This window comes from Macrobrachium nipponense, chromosome 3 (genome assembly GCF_015104395.2).
Source record: "Macrobrachium nipponense isolate FS-2020 chromosome 3, ASM1510439v2, whole genome shotgun sequence".
NCBI classification, from domain to species: domain Eukaryota; kingdom Metazoa; phylum Arthropoda; class Malacostraca; order Decapoda; family Palaemonidae; genus Macrobrachium; species Macrobrachium nipponense.
The window spans coordinates 45,532,183-45,556,100 of record NC_087202.1 but is presented as its reverse complement, the minus strand read 5'-3'; the positions used below and the strand labels follow the sequence as shown (position 1 = coordinate 45,556,100).

The following is a 23,918-nucleotide window of genomic DNA, read 5'->3' as shown; positions in this document are numbered from 1 at the left end:
ACTCAATTTATTAGTAATTCTCTAATATGTTGCAGAAATAATTCATTGGAAGTCAGGTATATTTTTCTGTAGTGTAACCCTTTGGAGTGCAAACATTGCATCACTGATTTTGATTATACAGTGAACCCCAGTATTTGCAGACTCCGGATTCGCGGACTCACGTATTCGCACATTTCTCTCTGGAACATATACCCCCATTATTCTCAGAAAATTCACTTATTTGCGGTACTTTCTATGGGAAATATCAACAATCACAAGGTGGGAGCCCCCCTACATTTTCCCCCTCCTGACTTTCTCCTGTTTTCGGATGCTTCCATCAACAGTTGGGGTGCTGTTCTGAAAGATCTCCTTGCCTCGGGCATTTGGACTGCAAAGGAGAAGCTGCTTCACGTCAACATTTTGGAGTTGAAAGCATCTTTCCTAGGTCTGCAGGAATTCGGTGAGAGGGTAGAGGGTCATTCTGTTGTGCTGATGTCAGACAATACCACGGTGGTCGCCTATGTGAACAAACGGGGGTCTGGTGTCTTGTCAGCTCCATTCAATGACAATAGAGTTGCACTAGTGACCGATTGACAACTCGGTGGAGCTCTCCGCCAGGTACATTCCAGGCAAGAGGAATGTGGTGGTCGATAAGGTGAGTCGTTGGAACCAATTCCTGGGCATGGAGTGGTCTCTGCATGAGGACATGGTGGACAGGTTTTTTCACACTTGGGGAAGGTCTATGCTAGACCTCTTCAACACCCGCTTCAACAGGAAGCTGGAGGTTTGCTGTTCAGTGGTCCAGGATCCTCTTGCTCTAGCAGAGGATGCCTTACAGCATCCTGGGAGGGACAATCTTGAGGTTTACACCTTCCCTCCGTTTTGCCTGATCCGTTAAATTCTGAACGTCTGTTCAGAATTTAACGAGTTCTTGAATTCTTGAGTTCTTGAAATCTCAGGATGACCTCGGTGGCACCTCTGCGGCCTCAAGCGGAGTGGTTCCTGGACATTCTGTCTCTTCTGTCAGAGGTTCCAAGAGAGATTCGCCCATGGCGACAATCCCATAGGGGGTTAGTGCCGTCAGTTGACCTCATGTGGTGCTAACACTTGATTTATAGTGCAACTGCAAGGTTTTCCTCCTACTTCACCTTTCAAATATTTTACTGTCAATTTCCATGTCAGCGCTGAATGACCTCATAGGTCCCAGTGCTTGACCTTTGCCCGAAATTCTATTATTTGAGATGAATCTTACGTACTGATAAATTTAGCCAATCGGCGGGGTAATATAGCTACTTTAACAGTAGGTAAGTACCCAAATGATAAATTTTATTATGAAAATTTATATTATTAGAGATGAATCTTACCTACTGTTAAATTTAGCTATATCTCCCCGCCGATTAGCTAAATTCAACAGTAGGTAAGTATCCAAATAATAAATTTTATTATGAAAATTTATATATTCAACTCAACTCAACCCATGGCGACAACTCCTTTGCCAGCCTCATGTGGAAAGGTGTCACCAATCAGCAGGGTCCCTGTCTCTTCATGGCTGGAGACTTATCAAGTATCTCCGAGCAAGAGGGTTTTCTCAAAAGGCTGCAGGACGGGTGTCAGGCTATCTCAGGAAATCTTTGTCAGAGTTTACCCGGGTAAATGGGCAGTCTACTGTGATTGGTGTCGTCGAGGGGGTTTCTCTCCACTCAGAGCTTCTGTTCTGCGGATAGTGGATTTTATGATTTTTTTAGGGCTGAGAAAGGTCTTTCTGTTTCAACTATCAGAGGCTACAGAGTGGCCTTGGGCTTGGTGTTGTGCCTGATAGGTGTGGGCATCTCTTCATCCTGGGAAGCCTCCTTGTTGTTCAGAAGTTTAGAACAGTCCTGTACTCCAGGTGAACTCAAACCTCCTGCATGGGATCTTTCTCTTGTCCTGAGAAGTCTCACTCAAGCCCCCATAGGGGGATAGTGCCTCATGCGTTACTTAAGGTTCTTTACATTGTGCCTTTGGTCCCTACTGCAACCCTTTTTGTTCCTTTTACTGTACCTCCTTTCATATTCTCTTTCTTCCATCTTACTTTCCACCCTCTCCTAACACTTGCTTTATAGTGTAATTGCGAGGTTTTCCTTCTGTTTCACTTATCAATCTTTTTACTATCAGTTTCCTTTTCAGCACTGAATGGCCTCATAGGTCCCAGTGCTTGGCTTTTTGCCTAAATTACAAATTCAATTCAATTCAGTCTTAGTGAGCTCCATTAGAGCCTCTACGTCAGTCATCAGACAGGGATCCGACTCTAAAAACAGTTTCCAGGTTGGCCTTGTCTTCTTCGAAAAGAGTTAGGACTTCATGGCCTAAATTATGATATTAAACACACCAGGGGTTGGGGGCCTGTGGATTTTGAATTTGTCAAAGCATTCGTGGCTAAGACCCAGAATCCCCTGGTGCACGATGACTGATTTGCCTCGTTTTGTAGACTTTTTGTTTGCGCTGGCTGGTCCAGAAGGGAGGTGGCCAAGAACATGATTTCATTCTGGTTATGTGAGATGATTAAACAGGATTACTCCTCACTTGCTGGTTCTGTCTCTGAGTCTGTGCAGGCTAGAGCACATGACATGGCATCAGTGGTATAAGCTCTGTGCAGGCTAGAGGACATGACATCAGATGTATAAGTTCCTCTCTGGCATTTAAGAAACACTTGTCTGTTCATAGAATTTTAGGTGCTGGTTCTCCGCTACGTCAGTCCACATTCACTTCCGTTTACCTAAACGATGTTGCCCACAGATCTTTGGACACTTTCCTTGGGTCCAGTGGTGGCTGCCCAACAAGTTGTGTAATTCACCCAGTGCCCCCAGAGAATGCGTGAGTTGTTGGCCTTTTTCTTTCTCTTTTTTTTTTTCTCTTTCTTCTTCCTACAGGCGGGTTGAAGAATAGACAAGTCATATGCTGGAACTGGTCTGATACTGGTGGTGGTTTTTGTATTGACTATACAATAGACAAATCTGATATTCAGTACCAAGGGCTCTTGTCTCTAGCAAGGGGAGTGAGGAGTAGTAACAAACCTCTGTGGCTTGCATGGTTTGTTGCTTGAACAGGCAGAGTTTTCTTTTGTTCCTGGAATGCAATGAATCTGGCCCTTTATCAATGTGTTTCAACCCGACGGCTGAGTTTTTAGATATCCGATTGTCTATTCTCTCACAGGCTTGTGCCCCTTCTTTAGAACTCTTTTTCTTCTAGGAAGGGTGGTCAGGTGGGTTAACTTCCCAGCTGGTTTAGGATGTTTGTACTTCCCTCCAAGTATAAATCTATCTTAATGTCAAGACCAAGGGGTTTATTCTGCATATGAACAAATGACAAATTTTTAATCAATTTGTATTTTTCATAGCTAACAATCCTGAGGTTTTAATGTTTACTGCTCATCTCTAGCCGCCCCTCTCTCTTTTCCTGGATTGGGGGAAAGACTAACGTGTCATGAGATTCTATGCCTGGTCGGTGACCAGCTTCCACCTCGTATACACGAGTTGCCAGATGCCACAGATTCCTTGCTTTACAATTTGTTTTTAACCAGTTTCCAGCTGACATAAGAAGATTATCCTATTGTTACAACCTCAGGTTTGTTAGCTATGGAAAATACAAATTGATTAAAAATTTGTTATAGTATTAGGCATGTATAGTACGTAATGGGGTTTTAAAAAATATTGTGCAGTATCTGAAAATATCCTTTCATGAATTACTGGGTTATTTACAACTAGCCTTATTTGTCTGCAAACATGATATTTTAGCTTTACATGTACAGTTGAAGTTGCATACTGTTTCTGAAAATAGTTTTCTTTACATCAATGTCCATTTTTATTTAGTCTGTGTTGTTGAGGATCACATTCCTATATTCATGCTCTTTGAAAGTATTTGACACTAACTTATTTATATATTACAGGCAGTCCCCGGTTATCAGCGGGGGTTTCCGTTCTCGACAGGGTGCTGATAAACAAAATCTGCCATTAACTGAAACTCGGCAATTTAAGTGCCAAGTTTCGGTTAATAGCACAGATAACCAATTAGTGGCACCTCTGTTAAGTATGTTATGGTGCCATAGCTCTATTATCAGCACCTTCTGGCACCGATAACCAAAATTTGACCTGTTATGGTGCCATAAAAACAGGATTGCTGTTAACCGAGTCTGCCGGTAACCGGGGACTGCCTGTACTTGTTAGTTGTTATTAAAGAGTGGGACAGTATTGGAAATATTGCTGTGACATTCCACTATGTATACATTATGCTAAAAAAATGTTGAACATTTCTTTCTTGAAGTTTTGAGAAATTCTTAACTGACTTAATGCAGCACATGGATATCAGAAGGATTCAGGTATATTATTAACTCAACTTCATTTTTATTGTTAAGTTGCGTGGAGTTTTGAGTTGAAATATATATACTCATTTTCTGTAAACTTTCTCTTACAATATTCCAAAACAGGTTTTTCTTTTCCTATTAAACTTTGATGTAAGTACTGTCTTTAAAATATTTAAGTCCTTAGATCATGTTTCTCCTGACAGGTTGAGTCACTACAAAGGCAGTTGAAAATTGCATCAAGTGAGGTAGAGTCTTTACAGGAGGTAGAAAACAATTTGATAAGGGAGAGGAATCAGCTTATTGCAGAAAATAGCCGGCTAGCAGAGGAGAAACAGAGTTATCAGGAGAAATTAGTTTCTTTTAAAGATTCTTCATCAGAAAAGATTAAGTTATTGGAGAGTGCTTGGCAAAAAGAAAAATTAGCATTAGAGGTATAGTATGCTCATTTTTTGCATGAGTATTAGATACATTGTACTTTTGCTTGAGGAAAGGTCAGCATTAGATGATACAAGTACTTGTAGTCAGCTTTTGTTGTTGTAGTCCCCCATATATGTAACTTCAATTACACATGGATAGATAAATGTTAAACAAAGGATTTTATGAAGATTCAAGAATATATAAGTATGATTTCAAGCTTCATGCATGGATGCCACAATGTCCGACATGTTACTCATCTTTGGGCCTCAGACTATCTTACAAATTTTCTTACATTTAACTATCACATTCTTGGTGAATGATTTACATCTGACCATTGTTGCATTGATGTTATGAGATTGGATATTGGTTCTCTGCATTTATGCTCGCCTCCTTAATCTCTTTTTCCAGGTGTGTCTTAAAATAATAAAAAAAAATTATCAGTTTTCATGACCAATGTCTTAAAATCATAAAAAAATTAGTTTTCATTACCAATGTACTTTACAATTATTTTATTTTTTTGTCTAAATATTGTAAATTTTTTTGCAGATAGAGTACTTTGTAATAGATCACGGAAGTATGACTTATGAAATAATTTCTTGCTAAAACTTAAACCATCTTATGAAAGAGTGGCTTGTATATGTATATTGGAATAGGGCCATATCTTACAAAAGTGTACCAAAATTGAAGACTATCACAATACATTCCCTGAAATAAAGGATTCAATATAGTAAAATAAGTCCTATTCATTATATATCTTAAAAGAAAGCTAGGTTTGGGACAATATTATATGCAAATGTTGGAAGCAAGAAATTTTACTTCAGTTAAAGAATAATGCCTTATTCATAGTTGCCCCCACTGCCTCTGCATCATTGAAAGTTTAACCCATGTAGCTTTAAAAACTTCTTGTATACAAAATCTCTGTGGAGAATCTATTTTGTACAGGTCTTTTTTCCAACATTTTGTTATATAAATGTTTGTTATGCAATCAAAATTGATTGAGATATTAACATTAAAATTTTACATACTTCCATATTTTCGATCAGTTCAAAGTCACATTTTTTAGACAGAGGCATAATAAAATCTCAACCTACTACTGTCAGTCTTTAAGAGTTGCAGTTTTGAATGCCCCAAGATAAGAGCTTTCAAAAAATATCTATTAGGAAAATTATCATCGCTAGCAAATACAATGGACCCTGGCTCTAGGACTAAAAGGGATTTTCCCCCTGTTATTCACAGGAAATTCACCAATTTGCAGTATTTTTCTGAGAAATATCCACAAATTCCAGATTTTTTTTCTATCTATTTCATCATAAAATGCACTTTTTGTGATAAAAACTATTAAAAAACAGGTATAAACATTTTTAGGGTTTTTTTCTTGAGTTTTATCTAACAAAATAGGCTCTTTTAAGCATTTTTTAGGGGTTCCAGCATCCCCCGAGAATATGGGGGACCACTGTAATTCCTTACATATACGTACTAGGGGACTACAGTGTATATGACAGTAGTTTGTAGTATAAGTTAGTAGACACTGTAGTCCCCTAGTACGTATATGTAAGGAATTACAGTGGTCCCCCATATTCTCGGGGGATACTGGAACCCCTATAAAAAATGCTTAAAAGAGCCTATTTTGTTAGATAAAACTCTAAGAAAAAAACCCTAAAAATGTTTATACCTGTTTTTAGATAAAAATAATAATATCGCAAGTATACTTTATACATGCATTGTTTTTGGATATATAAGCGGATATTTTGTGTATCTGTGAATAATTGATGTTATATGTAAGGAGTTGTTATTTGCTACCTATTTTCATCACACTTATTGCAGTGTAGGATAGTAAATAATTCTTATTCAATAAATGACATAAAAATACATTTTACATAAATAACTTGCCAAGTAATTACATGGCTAACAGTTTCTATAGTAGATCCACTTCACATGTGCATCTCATGCCCAGCACCGTTCCTTATGACGCTCCTGATTGGCTTGTTGATAAGCCAATCACAGGGCTGGAAACTCTCAGTCTCTTAAGAGAGTTCATGTAGGCAACATCTATGTACCAACATCTTTCAAACATTATAACATTGATTAGTACACCTTAGTTTTAATTATACAACTTCCCCAGTAATTATATAACTAAGAGTTTCATTCGCCGGCAGTTAAAATCCTGTAATTTGTGGGTCGCGCAAATTTTCTATTCGTTTTGGTTAGGTAACAATGCCCCGCCCACTTTCGGGGCAAGAGAAAGGAACAACACAGCAAAGAGCTCAGTTTGTTTCTGCCAGCCGATGGCTGTGGTTTACGGTTGCTGTTATTCCTGAAGTTTATTGGACTTTCCTTTTGTAATCGCAATTGGTGAAGTACTCTGTTCTTGTATTAGCTGTCTCGGCAAATTATTTAGAATCAGGTTCTTTGATAAAGAACTAGTTTTTTATTTTTGTTTTTTCCTTGGTGACCGCCAGGTTTAGAGTTTTTGACAATATCGGACACAGGTTCGGCTAGCTTTAGGTATTACGCTAGGGGTTGCAAAACTAGGCTAACCAAGGAATTGTGTGACAATCACACTATGTACTAAATGTAGAGGACAAGTATTTTCATTTGATGATAAATATAATGAATGTTGATTGGGATGCAAGGAAGTGGAAGAGTTTGGTATTTAATGTAAAGAAATTAGAGAGACAGGAAGAGAAAAGCTTTGATTAGGGCTAATTCAAAATCAGCTAGCCAAGGGAAGACGGTGGGGTCTGCTCACGAGCAGTCGCCCCCCTCATTTCAACCTCTTGTCGCTTCCCAGGTTGCAACAAAGAGCCTTTGGAAAGGTTTCTCCTTGGATGTGCATAACTTGTCAAGTTCGGATGACTCCTCTCCACAACGCCAGTGGCATTCGGGGAGCAAGTCTTGGCCGTTTGAAGAGAGGCGCTTCGAATGCACCTCCAGTGGTTCCTACTAAGAACCCTATAGATCCACACCCCTCTTGCAGTCATTGGGGCAGCCCAGAGCCTTTTTCTTCCAACTGCCTCTCGGAAGTTGACGCTCCGTGGGTGCCCAAGGCTCGTTGTCGCTCTTCAGCTCCTCTTCAAGCTCCCGTATACAGGCAGTCCCCGAGTTACGACGGGGGTTCCATTCTTGAGACACATTGTAACCCGAAAATCGTCATAAGCCGGAACATCATAAAAAATCCTAAGAAAACCTTAGTTTTAATGCTTTGGTAGCATTCAAAACTATGTAAACTGCATTTTTATTGCATTTTTCATCAAAAAACCTTCAAATATTGATTATTTTGCATTTTTGGTGTCATATTTCTTCTGCCAGATGAGCATTGGAGGCGTTGTAACCCTGGAACGTGTGTCGTAACCCTGGAAATAATTTCTGATGAATATAATTGAAAAGTGCCTTGACCTCGGAACATCATAAGCCAAACCCGTCGTAACCATGTGACTGCCCAGGCAGTCCCCGGGTTACGACGGGTTCGGCTTACGACGTTCCGAGGTTAAGGCGCTTTTCAATTATATTCATCAGAAATTATTTTCAGGGTTACGACGCACGTTCCAGGATTACGACACCTACAACGCTCATCTGGCAGAAGAAATATGACATAAAAAATGCAAAATAATCAATATTTGAAGGTTTTTTTAATGCAAAATGCAATAATAATGCAGTTTACATAGTTTTTAATGCACCCAAAGCATTAAAAGAGGTTTTCTTAGGATTTTTGGTGATGTTTCGGTTTACGACGATTTTCGGGTTACAATGCGTCTCAAGAACAGAACCCCCGTCGTATCCTGGGGACTGCCTGTATTCTGCTTTTACTGAATAAGCCGTTTTCTTCAATTCAAGCTCTTACGACTTTGTTAGCGCCTGCGACGGTCCAGCAAGCACCCACAACAGTTCAGCTAGCGCCAGTAGTGGTCGAAGCTCCCTTGGTATCGATAGAGGCTGTTCCGACACGGACACAAGTTGATACGGCCACACCTCAGGCTCCTGCAGTTGTGGATCTTTCTCCTATTTCCTCAGAAGATGAAGCTACAGAGGATCAAGAGGCTCCCTCTTCAGCGTATATGACGCTAATGAAGTTCTTGCTTGCCATATATCCGTCTTTTTTTCTAGCCGACTTCTCCATTGTCTCCTGGATCAACTTTTGTTATGGATAGTGTGCCTTCCTCGAAACCCTGGAAGATGCCAAAGATGGTATTGTCTTCCTCAGCTAAGAAGGCTTTTAAAGAGATAGACGCTTGGCTTGCTGAAAAAAGGGAACAAGGCAAGACCTCTTTTGTTTTCCGCCTTCTCGAATCTCCAGGTGGAGATACTTGTCATATGTTACAAAAGAGACTCCTTCCATGGGTGTTTGCGCCTCTTCACAGGGAGATTTTTCTGGTCTGGTAGACCCGCCAGATGCTCGGCTTTTTCTTTGGCGAAGATTTTGTTTTCTGCCTCAGAGTTGGCACATCTTCTGAAAGGTTTATTCAAGGTATTTGAAGTTTTCAACTTTCTCGACTGGTTCGTTGGCACCCCGGCCTGCAAGATTAGGTCTTGCCCTTTGCTTTCGGAGAACCTTCTGGCAGATTGGATGCAAGTTCTCTTGTGTATCGATGAGGGGATTAGGGACGGTTCCCATGACTTAGCCTCTCTCTACACGTTGGGAACACTCAAGAAGAGGGAGCTCTGGTGTTCCTACATGTTGAAGGGTGTTATTTCTTCACAAAGGTCAACTCTGTTATTCTCCCCCTTAGATAAGAGACACTTGTTTCCCAAAGCCACAGATTTAGGAATTGCTTCAGATCTGGAGAAGAAATGTATGCAGGATCTCCTCTCCCAGTCTTCCAAAAGACCGAGAGATCCTCCAGCGATGGTTTCGAGGCAACCTCTTCCCTCAAGAGACCAGTCCTTTCAGGCCAGACAGAGATCCTATGCAAGATCAAGAGGAAGCATGAGGTTTATTTCTAAATCCGTCAAGAAAACTTCTTCGGGGGCTCCTCTAGCAAGTGAGGATGCCATTCTCTGGATGAGTGCAGGAGCCAGACTTCTAATGTTTTGGGAAGTTTGGCAGAGAAAAGGAAGGCTACATTAGCCCCTTCCTCAGGAAGCCTCCCTAAGTCAACAGGCCAATGGTCTTAACAACTTACTCAAGAGGATCAGAGAGGTTTTCGGCTTTAGAGGACAAAGTAACATCTTTTGTAAGAAAGGGACCAGTATAACTCATTCAAGATTTTACTTTACGGGATTCTACAATTGTCTCTTTGTAGTCCCTAAGTCCTCAGGACACTGGAGGCCTGTCCTGGATGTCAGCGCCCTGAATGTCTTCGTCGTAAATACAAAGTTCAAGAAGGAAACAAACCAAACAGTCCTGTCGTCCATTCACCCGGGAAATTGGATGATGTCCATAGATCTTCAGGACGGATACTCCCATGTTCCCATGCGCCCCAAGTCAAGGAAGTATCTCAGGTTTGTGTTTATAGGGAAGATTTTTCAGTTTCACGCCCTTTGCTTTGGACTGATGACAACGCCTCAAGTATTTACCAGGGTAATGGCTCCCATTGCGAAATAGCTCCACCTTCAGGGGATATGAATATCCTTGTATTTAGACGACTGGCTCTTAAGAGCCCAATCAGAGTCAGTGTGTGAAGGACCTCAGAAAGACTCGCTTTTTAGTACAGGAGTTAGGAATACTCGTGAACTCCCAGAAATCTCAGTTGATTTCCACTCAGGAGATTCCATAGTATATGGGAATTATCATAGTAACTCAGAGTTTTGGGGGTTTTTCCAACCCGGAAAAGAGTAGATTCGTGCACGAGAAAGATACAAGAAGTTCTGGCCTTAAACAAGTGCTCGGCCAACAATTGGATGAGTCTGCTGGGGTTCCTTTCGTCGATGGAGCAGTTTGTGTCGCTCAGCATGCTACATCTCAGACACCTGCAATTCTATCTGAAAGCAAGCTGGAACAGGGAGGAGCTACGAGACTCGCATGTTTTTCCTATAACACAGGAAATAAAAGAGGACCTCCTTTGGTGGAATTCAGAGAAGAGACTATCGGGAGGCAAGTCTCTCTTTCAGCTGAACCCTGACCTGAACTTCTTTTTAGACGCATCGGACCTAGGATGAGGAGCGCATTTAGAGCAAACCAAAATCTCAGGAGTATGGTCCCTAGAGCAAAGATCGCAGCATATCAATGTGAAGGAGCTAAAGGCAATACACCTGGGCCTTCAGTCCTCCACATCAGAAGCAGAGAACAAGATGATAGTGGTATACAAGGACAACACATCTGCAGCAAAAGATCTCCTCATTTTGGCAGAACAAAACAATACGTGTTTAGTCACCAGGTTTGTCCAGGGGAAGCTAAACATTTCAGTAGATGAGCTAAGTTGTCAGAAAGAGGTCCTGCCGACGGAATGGACATTGGATCCTCTGGTCTGCCTAGACCTTTGGAAATCAGGGAAAACTGACGATATACTTGTTCGTCACGTCTGAGAACTACTGTCTTACTCTATTTTGTTCGCCAGTTCCAGACCCACAGATGTGGGTAGTGGATGCTTTTCTTCTGGACTGGTCAGCCAAGGAACTCTATGCTTTCCCTCCATTCAGCCTGATAAGGCAAGTGCTGAACAAGTTCCATGTACACAGCAACGTCTCTGATCTTGGTGTCCCTCTTCTGGCCATCGAAGGAACGGTTCCCCAGTCTCATAGATCTATTGGTGGACTTCCCGAGGCTGCTTCCTCAAAAGAAGTAGCTACTCAGACAACCACACATCCACAGATTCCACAAAAACCTGTCTTCTGTGGCCCTGACAGGATTCAAACTGTCCAGAAACTCCTTATGAAGAAGAATTTTCTAAGGGAACTTCTAAGGCCATCTCCATGTGTAGAAGATCTTCTAGCAATGTGTATCAGAATAAGAGGAGAATCTTCAAAGAATTCCAGCATCTCTTCTAAGACCACTGTGAAGCCTGGACTTGCCCTCCAACCCAAACATCTCTAATTTCATTGGATCGTTTGATACTTCTTATCATAAAGATTCTCTTATAGTGCCTTGGAATCTGGATATTGTGTCAAAGTGGTTGTCTGGGTCTCGTTTTGAACCTATGCATGAACTTAGTCTGAGGGACTTACTAGAAAAACTCTTACTTGTGTCCTTAGCGACTGCTACAAGGATTAGAGAGATTTATGCACTTGATAAGAAAATAGGCTTATCGAAAGGAATGCTATTTGTTCATATTCCTTGGGGTTTCTAGCCAAGAATGAGTCTCCCTCTAATCACTGGCCTTGCTCTTTTTCGATCCCTAGTTTGACAAAAGTCCTGGGTAATGATGATGAGGAAAGAACTCTGTGCCCAGTAAGGTCCATAAGTACTACCTTCACAGAACCAAAAACATCCGAGGAAATTTTAGCAGTCTTTGGTGTTCTGTCTGTGAAAAATCCTTCCAGACCTTTATCTAAGAGTGCTCTAGCATTCTTCTTAAGAGACATCATCCAAGAAGCACGTTCTTCAGTTAAGGAGGACATTCTTCCAGTCTGCAAGGCTAAAGCTCATGAGATTAGGGCAGTAGCCACTTCTCTGGCTTTTAAGAGAAATTTATTTCTTAATTCTATTATTAATTCTATGTCTTGGAAATGCAAATCCGTGTTTTCATCGCATTATCTCCGTGACATTGAAACAGTGTATGAAGACTGCAGTACCTTGGGTCCGTTTCTTGCGGCTGGTGTGGTGTTGGGAAAGGAAGTGTAGGAAGCAACCCTTCCTAAAATATTTTTCTCTTTGACACAAGGTGTGAGGTTTTATGGGAAGCCTGAAGGTATGAAGTACTTGGAGTACCCTCCAGTCCTTCGTTAGGGTGGTGGTGGATATTTTATTATTTCGGTTGTAGGTAACAATCTTTTCTGGTGATATGTTGGTACTGGGCCCTGGTCAGGGGCAATTAATTTTGATCCTTTGTTAACCAATGAAATTGTCCTTTGCTACAAAGGTCCTGCTGTATGATAGGTGCTACATGGTTTTATCGCCACGCCGTTACATGATAAGATGAGTGGCAACCAGAGGCAGTATTTTCCTGCTGCTACTCTCTTATCAGGTAAGGAATCAACAAACATTTTAAATAATATTGGCAATTTTTTTTTTTATTCTCGGTCTATGTATTTTTATGAATCTAATGTAAAATTATCCATGTTTCCCACCTCCCTGCAATGTGGGATTCAGCTATATAATTACTGGGGAAGTTGTATAATTAAAAATGACATTTTCATGATAAAACAAAGTTTTAATTATACTTACCCAGTAATTATATAATTGGAGCCCACCCTCCGTCCCCTAGCATGAATTTATATTAAGCATAAAGAAACTGAGCTCTTTGCTGTGTTGTTCCTCTCTCTTGCCCCAAAAGTGGGCGGGGCATTGTTACCTAACCCAAACAAATAGAAAATAAGCGCGACCCGCGAATTTTGTGAGTTTAACCGTCGGCGAGTGAAAATCTTATCTATATAATTACTGGGTAAGTATAATTAAAACTATTTTATCATGAAAATATAATTTTTACCTGCAGAAAAGGAGACTCCCAATTTCATCACTAAACATTGTCAAGCCAATGATTTAAGGATTCTAATGATATAAGAATCATGTACTTTAGTAAACTTAATGCTAAAATATCCAATGTGAAACAAACATAAAATTCTTAATATGAAATACAGTGGTTCCCCATACTAGCGGGGGATGCGTACCAGACAACCCCCCCTCATGAATAGTTACAACCCATGAATAGTTGGAAACCCCTATAAAAATGCTTAAAACCTCCTATTTTGTTTGTTAAAATTCAAGAAAAATCAACTAAAAATTTTTATACCTGATTTTTTAAGTTTTATCACAAAAAATGCATTTTATGATGAAATTGATAAAAAAAAAACCAGGAATTTGTGGATATTTCTCATAGAAAAATACTGCGAATGGGCGAATTTTCCGCGAATAATGTGGGGAAGCTTTCCAGAGATTAATCCATGAATGTGTGAGTCCGCAAATCCGGAGAACGCGAATACGGGGCTTCTACTGTATTTTCTTTCATTCCTTACATGAGACTGCAGTCCATTCATCATCTTGTGTTTCATACAGTTTTGTAGCTTAAATGTCATGGAAGACAATGCTACCAAAAAAATTAAAGACAGGGGTATCAATATGAAAATAACAAGCTAGAGATTAAGAATATTAATCTCTCTCTCTTATCTTCGTGTAGTGAGGTGTTGCTCATGTGATCACTCGATGACATCATCATCATGATCACCACCCCGTGATACTTCGAAGAAGTCTTATGGGGGGAAAAAGAATATTAAGACTTCATTATCATCGCTATCATTATCACCATCACCCATTCATATTTTATAGTGGATATCTCTATATGAAAAAAAATTGTTACTTAGATATTGATACTTAATGGAGGAAATTTATTTATCTCATTGATTTTTCTTTCGCTATAATCAGTCCTCCTATAGCCCTCTCACTATTCCTTTTTATTATATATTACGATTTTCTTTGTAAGTCTTCTATCATTATAATACTTAAATCGTTGGCTTGAAGACGTTTAGTGATGGAATTGGGAAACACTCCTTTTCTGCAGGTAAAACTGAGGTGCAATGAAAGTTATAACTTTTGAAAGAGGAGAGGTGGCACATACATCCTACCAATGTGAACTCTTTCAAAGGACAGTGTCCAGCCTTGTGATTGGCTTATCAACATCCAATCAGGAGCATCGTAAGGAACGGCACTGGGCATGAGATGCACGGGTGAAGTGAATCTACTATAGTATTGGCTGCTAAAATTCTAAATTCGTGGTAGCTATTCTTTTGTTTTGGGTGTGGGTAACTGGTCCCGCCCATGTTCAGGAAGAAGAGGAACAACTGAGCCTGGTATTTCAATTTTGTTTCTGCTGGTTTACTGCAAGGTTCTGAGCCAGCAGCTGGTTTGAAATTCAGATTCTTTGTTGTTTTCTTGGAGAAATTGATGAAGTACTCTTTTTTTTGGTAGCCTTTCAGCAATTATTTATTGAGGGATTTAGATAATCCTTTGATTTAAACACTGAAGTGGCTTTTCCTGTTATTGACTTTATATTTAACCGACGATGTCTGATGCTAGCTCATCTAGCACTCGTTATTGCAGCAAAGGCAGCAAGACAGTTAACATCTGCAAAATACGACTCTCACACAATTTGTTCTCATTGTAGGGGAAAAATTTGTTCTTTAGAAAAGTCTTATGTTGATTGTAAGGGCTGGGTTATCAAGCAGTGGAAAATTTTGAATTCACCATCTATCAAAAGTTAGTGAGGGATAGAGAAAGGAAGGCAAATATTAAACAAGACAGAACTATGAATAGTCAGGAATCAGATAGGTCATCCAGTGAGGTTTGGATTCTTTCTGTTCTTGACATTTCACCCATTCCCAGTCCTTTGACTATTCCACCTAATCCCTGTACCAGCTCCCAGGTTCTTGATCTCAACACCATTGCTGCTTTGGAGTGTAAATTCTAGCCCAAGTTTGAATTATTAGTTCATACAGTGTCACAGTTAGGTGAATAGGTGGAAGCACTTAAGGAGCACGTAAGTGGAGTGCGAGTGGAGGAGCTGTTGTCCGTCCTACTGATTCTCCTAGGCGATTATCCCTGACATACTCTCCTGCACCAGGGAGAAGCCATACCAGAAGCCCAAGGGAGGTTGGTATAGGCCCTTCAGTCTCACCTGTTACCAAATGCCAGGTAATAACAGCAGACAGCCATTGGAAAGGCGTCTTTGCTGAAGTGCACCATCTTTCTTCTAGTTCTGAGGCATCCAGCCCTGAAACAGAGGCACTAGTGGTGCTTCAGTGACACTTTGAGACTATTGAAAAGGTTTGCAGCTGACTTATCTTTTGCACCAGCAATATGTAAAAAGGCTAAGGAAGCTGTTCCATCCTGTAGTTTTTGGGACAGCCCCAAGAGGTTCTCTCTTGAACGCTCTCCCCTTCTTCTAAGATGGAAGTGTTTATCAGCGCCCAGCAGTGCAGCAGTCACTGTTAATTTGAAGGATCATGACTGCTCTTCTTTGGCTAGTTCAGCACCAGTTCAAGAAAATAAAGTGAACTCCGTGGCACAGCAAGTACTTCTGTAGCATTTCCTGTTTGGGATCCCATCCAGCAGAAGTTGAATGATATTTAAGGAATTTTGAAGAAACTTTCTTCTGTTCCTAAACCTCCTAATGATCATCAGCAAAAGAGGAGGATAAAGTACCGGAAGAAGAATCTCCCTTGACGGCTTATGCAGTATTGCTAAAGCTTTTGCTTCGCAGCAACCCTGCCTCTTTTCTCTCTAGCAGCTCCTGCTTCTCCAGCTTCAACACTTCAGTTGAGTGTTCAGTCTGACTCAGCCAGGTTACTGAAGATGGTTTTATCAGCTTCAAGAAAGAAGTGGTCTTAGGGACGTTGACACCTGGTTAGCAGACGAGAGAGAAAGGTAAGATTGTTTCAGCTAACCAGGAAGTACTTGTATTATTCGACCAGAGAAGCACCTTCCCAGCACAAAGGTTGGCATTCTGAGCTGCTAAGGTGATGTTCTCTTCAGCAGAATTGGATCCCTTTATGAAGAACACCTTCAAGATTCTGGAAGTAGTTAGCTTCCTAGATTGGTGTCGGTGGGTACACTGGCGAAAAAAATTAAGGAATACTACATATCCCGATTTTCCAACAGTCGTAGGCTCAGACTTGTTAAGCGTTCTCTCCTGTGCAGACAAAGGGGTAAGAGATGCATAGAGAGGGTTACCCTCCCTTTATACCATTGGGATATTAAGGAAGAGGGAGCTTTGGTACTCCTACACCACTAAGGAAATTACCATGGCTCAAAAGTCTGTGCTCCTCTTCTCTCCCTTAGTAAAGAACTTATTATTCCCTCCTTCATTTGTCAATGACATTGCCACAGGCTTACAGAAGAAGTCTACATAGGACTTAGTATTGGTACGATCCATGAGACACCCAAAAGAATCTGCGCCTTCTTCCACTGTTAAGATGTCTCCATTGCAGCCCTTTCTCTTTCATGGAAGTAAGCAGAATTAACCTCAGAACGAGAGCCAAAGTTTGTTTAAGCTCTTGTGCTAGTGAGACAATAACTAGACCTGCCTCTTAAGAAGTGAGGACAACATCCTCTGTGCCCCAGTAGGTGCCATGCTCCAACAATTTTGGGAAGAATGGAGCAAGAGAGGGGCAGAGCCATTGGTAGTACAGTCAACCCCTGTATTTATGTTCTCGAGATTCGCGGACTCACCTACTCAGGGATTTTTTTTGTGGGACCTATCTAAAAATTATTTGCAGAACTTGCTCATTCGCGGGTTTTTCCGCAGATAGATATTCACTAATAGTGTATTTTGGTGTTATTTTTATGACTTAATAAATTTTTATGATACAAAAATGATTTACTAATTTTCAAATATTAGTAAGTTTAATAAGAGTAAATCATATTGAATAATAAAAATAGTATTTTCTCTCTCTCTCTCTCTCTCTCTCTCTCTCTCGATCTCTCGCTCTTCTCTCTCTCCTCTCTCCTCTCTCCCTCTCTCTCTCTCGTCTCTCTCTCTCTCTCATCTCTCTACTCTATCTCTCTCTCTCTCAGGGAAAGTTTCTCTTTAACCAGTTGGTTTTAACAAATATTTATCCTTTGATAAATATTCACTAATTAGTGTATTTTGATATTATTTTCATGACTAGATACATTTTTATGATAAAAAAATGATTTCCTAGTTTTCAAATAATATTGATTATGAAATACTGTATTAAGTTTAACCCTCTTATGCCGAAGGGGTATAATAAAAATTGTCTCCCGTATGGCGAGGGGGCCTCGGAGTGAGCGCAGAAGCAGGAAAAATATTTTTTTCAAAAAATCACAGCGCGCTTAGTTTTCAAGAATCTTCTTCTTCCTAGCTTAAACCCATTTTTATATGGGGTCGCCATTACGAATGAGTCGTCTCCATCGATTTCTGTCTTGTGCCTCGTTCTCATTTATACCTTTCAATTCCATATCTTCCCTTACACAATCACGCCATCTCTTTCTTGGTCTTCCCTTCTTCCTTCTACCCCGCACTTCCATTTCCATCGTATGTCTTCCAACATGACGTTCCTCCCTTCGTAACAGGTGTCCATACCATCGAAGCCTTCCTTCCTGTATTTTCTTCGATATTTCAGCTACCTTTGTTGATCCTCTTATATACTCATTTCTAATCCTATCTTCCCTTGTTACTCCCGACATCCATCTCAACATTCTCATTTCTGCTACATCCATCTTCTTCTCCTCTGTTTTCCTCATACTTGCCGTTTCTGTTCCATATAACATTGCTGGTCTGACCACCGTCCTATGGAACTTTCCTTTCAATTTCAGAGGGACCTTCTTGTCACAGAGTACCCCTGATGCAGACCTCCAGTTATTCCATCCTGCCTGAATTCGGTGTCTCACCTCTTGGTCCATGCTTCCACTATCCTCCAATACGGACCCTAAGTACTTGAACTTCTGTACTTTCTTTATTTCTTCCCCACCCAATCTTATGCTACTTCCACCGTCCTCAGTAATACTAGAACACATATATTCAGTTTTTGATCTGCTTATTCTCATTCCTCTCTCCTCAAGTGCTGCTCTCCAACTCTCCAACCTCCCCTCCAACTCCTCCTTCCCCTCTGAACACAACACAATGTCATCCGCGTATAATATGCACCATGGCACTGCTTCTCTAACATCCCTGGTCATTACATCCATCACGATGTTGAAGATGAATGGGCTAAGTGCTGACCCCTGGTGTAATCCAACTCCTATCTCAAATCCATCCGTCTCACCAACACTACTCCTCACTCTAGTGTACACATTCCTGTACATCTCCTGAATAACTCTGACATACTTTTCCGGCACCATCTTCTCCCTCAAACATCTCCATATTTCTTGCCTTTGCACTCTGTCATAGGCCTTTTCAAGGTCTATGAATACCAGATGCAGGTCTCGTTGTTTTTCTCTGAATTTCTCCATTAGCTGCCTTATGCAAAATATTCCTCCGTTGTGCCGCTTCCCTTCATAAATCCTAACTGTTCCTTCCCTATTCTAACTTCCTCTCTCAGCCTGCTATCTATGATTCTTTCCAAAATCTTCAACGTGTGAGACATTAGTTTTATACCTCTATAATTACTGCATTCTGGACATCACCTTTACTTTAAATTTATATAGGTATCAATATGCTTTCCCGCCATTCTTCTGGTATCTTTTCCTGTTCGAATATTTTTACCATCAGATCATACAAGATGTCTACCCCTTCCTCTCCTAAGGCTTTCCAAACTTCGACTGGGATTAAGTCAGGTCCTGTTGCCTTCCCATTTCTCATTCTTTTTAAGGCTCGTATCACTTCATCCCTAGATATCCCCATTACCATTCCCATGTTTACTTGTCCATCCTCTCTTACAAGTCTTTCATTTTCTTCATTTAGCAGTTGTTCGAAATACTCTTTCCATCTTTTCAGGATGTCTTCTTCCTTTTTTACGACAGTACCATTCCTATCTTTCATTTGCTTAATATGGGTGATGTCCTTTGTTCTTTTATTTCTTACTTTTGACAGTTTGAGCATCTTACTCAACCCTTCCTTGGTTTCCAGTTCATTATAAACCTCTTCATATGCCCTTGCCTTAGCTTGAGCTACCACCCTTTTTAGTTCTTTGTTTCTTTCTCTTAATCTTTCTCTGTCCTCCTGCAGCTGTGACTCTTCAAATCTTAGTTTTCATGAATAAGAGTTCATTTTTTGCTCCTTTTTTGTCATTGCCTGAAGTTTAGTATGCAACCATCAGAAATGAAAAAAAAGAACATTGTCATATATAAATAATGCAATATATGATAGCGCAAAAACAAAATTTCATATATAATTGTATTCAAATCGCGCTGTGAGGAAAACGGTTAAAGGTAACGGGTTAAAATTTTTATTGTTGTATTGTACACTAAATTGCAATCATTTTGGTATATAACACATTGTAAAACAATCAAAGCAACACAGAGAAAATATTATCACAAAATGATGCATGAATTCGTAACACGCGGACATAACAAAATGTTTTTTTTAAAAGTTCACCATAAATCTAAATATTGTCCTAGAGACTTCCAATTTGTTTCAAAATTAAGATAAATGATTGAATATTACTATACTGTAAGATTTTTTTAGGTTACAATTGCAGTTTTTGACCATTTAGGGCGAGTTAAAGTTGACCGAATGTCAAATTTTTTTTATATATTTTTTTTATATGCAAATATTTCAAAAATGAGAAAAGCTACAACATTCAATTATTTTTTTTGTATTCTACATGAAATTGCGCACATTTTCATATATTAAACTCTATGAAACGCCTAATATGAAATGGAGCAAATATTACGAGAATGCGACGTATGCATTTCGGAGATTTGCGGCGGAGAATCCGCACGTGGAGGGAAGGAAAGTTTTTTTTTTTAAATTCACCATAAATCTAAATATTGTGCTAGAGACTTTGAATTTGTTTCAAAATGAAGATAAATGACTAATTATTACTAGAGTGTAAGAGTTTTAGCTTACAATTGCGTTTTTCTACTATTTCGGTAGAGTCAAAGTTGACTGAACGTGGTTTTTTTTCTATTTATCGTGATTTATATGCAAATATTTCGAAAATGAGAAAAGCTACAACCTTCAATCATTTGTTGTTGTATTCTACATGAAATTGCACACATTTTCATATATAAAACTTTATGTAACGGCTAATTTAAAATGGTGCAAACATTACGACAATCGCACGAAAAAATTCAGATTTTTTTCGGAAGAGTTACCGCCCGGACGTAAGGAAAATGTTTTTATTTTCATAAATTCACCATGAATCGAAATATTGTGCTAGAGACTTCCAATTTATTGCAAAATGAAGGTAAATGATTGAATATTACTAGAATATAAGAGTTTTAGCTTACAATTGTGTTTTTCGACCATTTCGGTAGAGTCAAAGTTGACCAAAGGTTGAAATTTTGGCACATCGTTATTTATGTGAAAATATTTCAAAACTGATAAAAGCTACAACCATGGGTTATTTTCAGTTGTATTGTGCATGAAATTGTGCACATTTCCATACAGTATAAAACTTTATGTAACGGCTAATTTAAAATGGTGCAAACATTATGACAATCGCACAAAAAAATTTATCAGAAGAGTTACCGTGCGGACGTAAGGAAAAAGTTTTCATAAATTCACCATAAATCGAAATATTGTGCTAAAGACGTCTAATTTGTTGCAAAATGAAGGTATATGATTGAATATTACTAGAATATAAGAGTTCTAGCTTACAATTGCGTTTTTACACATGCAACTTACCCGGCAGATATATACTTAGCTAATGTCTCTGACGTCCGACAGAATTCAAAACTCGCGGCACACGCTACAGGTAGGTCAGGTGATCACCCCCTACCGCCGCTGGGTGGCGGTAATAGGAATCATTCCCGTTTTCTGACAGATTTTCTCTGTCGCCGGTGCTAACAACAACAATTTTGTTGGTAGCTCCTGCATAGAATTTCTTGCTTGCTTCGCCGAGGATTATTTGGGAATATTTGATCTTTGGTTTTTGGCATACGCTGTTTTTTGGATTTGGTTTGATAATATGTCTGATTTAACACCTGGAACTCTGTTTAGAGGATGTATAAACGAAGGATGCAAGGTGATGTTGCCTAAGGCTACTTTGGACCCTCACACTGTTTGTGTAAAATGTAGGGGAAGGGAATGTTCAGTTAAGGATACATGTGATGCATGCGAGAGTTTAACTGAAGTGCAATGGAAAGATCTAACTGCATACGTGAAAAAATTAGAGAAAGATAGAATTAGGAAAGCTTCGGCTAGAAGTTCAAGTAGATCCTGTTCTGCGGAACAGGATAGTATCTCTAACCTGCAGTAGCTTCGCCATCTTCCTTTTTGGTTTCAGCTCCTTCCCCCCGCAGCGAACTCGTAGATGCGTCTTCTGAGAGAGCTGCTGTGGAAGCGTCAATTCGCAATTTGCAACAGCAATTGCGTGATATAGACCAAGGTAAGAGTGAAGTGTGTAGTGACGTGTGCAGTGTCCCCAGTGCAGTGGAGGGGGCGTCTGACCGACTCCGCATCGCTCCTAGCCATAGACCTCTTTCAGACTCCCATGCCCAAAGGAAGAGGAATGTCGAAAAGCGCAAGGGTGGATTGTAGAGTATCCCCAACGGTCAGGCGTCCCTTCAGCAGATCCTGTAGGCTCGTCCCAGGCTGCTTTGGAGAGCTATAGGAAAAGCCTCCTAAGGAAGTGTTTTTCCGATTCAGATTCGTCCTCACCTAAGCGTGGATGGAGCTCCTCTTCCAAATCGCGCCCTCTCAAGAGAGCCTGGAAACCGTCAGGAGAAGGCACTCTTGACTCCAGCCCGGAACCTTTTCCGGAGTATTCTCCTGCACCTAAGAAAGTTATGAAGTCTCCTGAATCTTCACCAGAAGGGATTCGTTCATCTACTAAGAGATTCCTGTTGGACCTTCAAGCGAATCTCTCATCATTAGTAGGCTCTCTTTCGACTAGTAGGCGCAAGGAGCCTTCTTGCAGGAAGGACTCCTCTCTTCCAGTAAAGAGCTCTTTTAGGAGGCCTTCTCCTAGTAGGAAGGAGGAGTCTAGTAGACGCTTTTCACCAGTAAGAACCTCTTCTCCTCCGAGAGTAGACGACTCGTTTTATGCTTCGTCTAGACAGGGAAGATTGTATTCCCAGCGCAGAAGCTCGGATGCTAGGAAGAGTCATAGCGCAAGGCGCCAAGAAGTAGGATCTAGATCCTCTCCTTGTAGGAGTAAGGAGAGATTCTCCACGCGAGAAGGTAGTGATCGATTAGTATCAGTCGAACGATCTCCTAGGAGTAGGATCTCCTCTTCTTCAAGTGGAAGGAAGGAACGAGAGAGGGTACGCTCTCCCCATAGGGATAGAAGTGAGAAGGGCTCTCCTTCGAAAGATTTTGATGGCTCGTCTAGAAGGCGCCAACTTTCGGTAGGACGCCTGGATAATAGAAGTTCTTTACATTCCTCGAGACCGGTAGCTCGCGATAGGCGTTCCTCAAGGGAGTCAAGCGCCTCTCCTAGCAGGTTCCAAGACTTTGGAAAGAGCCTAAACATGGATTTGCGCCCTACTCCTGGAAGAGTCTCTAGAGTTGACGCTTACCAATCTCCTACCAGGCGTCAAGAGCCTGAAAGGAGCCTAATCTCGGATTCGCTTCCTACTCCTGTAAGACGAGCAAGAGTAGGCACAAGCGCCTCTCCGCAAAGGCAACAAGAGCCTAAGAAGAGCCTTGCCAGGGATTCGCGCCCTACTCCTGGAAGAGGCTCAGGAGTAGGCTCTAACGCCTCGCCTCGTAGGCTTCAAGAGCCTGAAAGGAGCCTCTTTTCAGACTCGCGCCCTACTCCTGGGAGTCACAGAAGAGTAGGCGCAAGCGCCTCTCCTCACAGCCGCCAAGAGCCTGAAAGGATCCTAACTCTGGATTCGCGCCCTACTCATAGTAGGCGCTCGAGAGTTGAAACAAGTGTTTCACCGGATAGGCGCCAAGAGCCTGGAAAGGTAGGCTCTAGATCCTCTCCTATCAGGTATCAACAACCTGTAGAGCGGCAGGAAGCGGAGGATTCTTCTTTCCCGAGGAAGCATATCCCGGGGATTGAACTTGCGGCTTCATCTGGCGAACTCTTGAAGGATAAGAGTCGCATGCCTTCCAGGACTTCTTCTCTTAAGAAGTCTCCCTCTCCGAACGTAACCTTGGAGGAAGTCTCGGAGGAGGAAGAAACTAAAGAAGTAGGAATCTCTGATTATAAGAGACTTTCGTCACTGCTACTTCAAGAGTTTGGGGACTCAATGTGTTTGGCTGATCCTCCTTCTCTAGGCTCTCTTCTGTCAAGTACTAAGTTGGCAAAGTCCCCCTCTTTTGTCAAGATGCGGCCTACTCTCTCTATGAGAAAGGCTATTAAGAATCTAGAGAACTGGCTTCTGGTTAAGAAGGAGGCAGGTAAGACGGTGTTTTTGTGCCCTCCGTCTAGATTAGCTGGTAAGCCGGGTGTCTGGTACGACACGAAGGAGCCCATCGGGCTAGGCCTTCCGGCTTCTGCAAACGCGGATTTTTCAGCATTGGTGGACTCATCTAGAAGACGCTCTCTACTATCAGCTAAAGCGTCTTGGGGAATGTGC

At 40.9% G+C, this 23,918-nt stretch overlaps 1 protein-coding gene across 4 annotated transcripts in view; it reads left to right on the top strand.

Annotated features, from left to right (window-relative positions):
- The window catches only part of LOC135221728 (myosin-11-like), a 247,313-nt gene that overhangs the window by 19,760 nt on the left and 203,635 nt on the right, over nucleotides 1–23,918 (top strand). For 3 of the 4 annotated variants that reach the window (XM_064259519.1, XM_064259517.1, XM_064259516.1), the window contains exon 4: nucleotides 4,522–4,749. The exons of the other annotated variant lie outside the window; for it this stretch is intronic. In XM_064259519.1, the coding sequence (XP_064115589.1) occupies nucleotides 4,522–4,749 (228 nt within the window). The remainder of the gene's footprint in view (nucleotides 1–4,521; nucleotides 4,750–23,918) is intronic. 4 annotated transcript variants of the gene reach the window in all.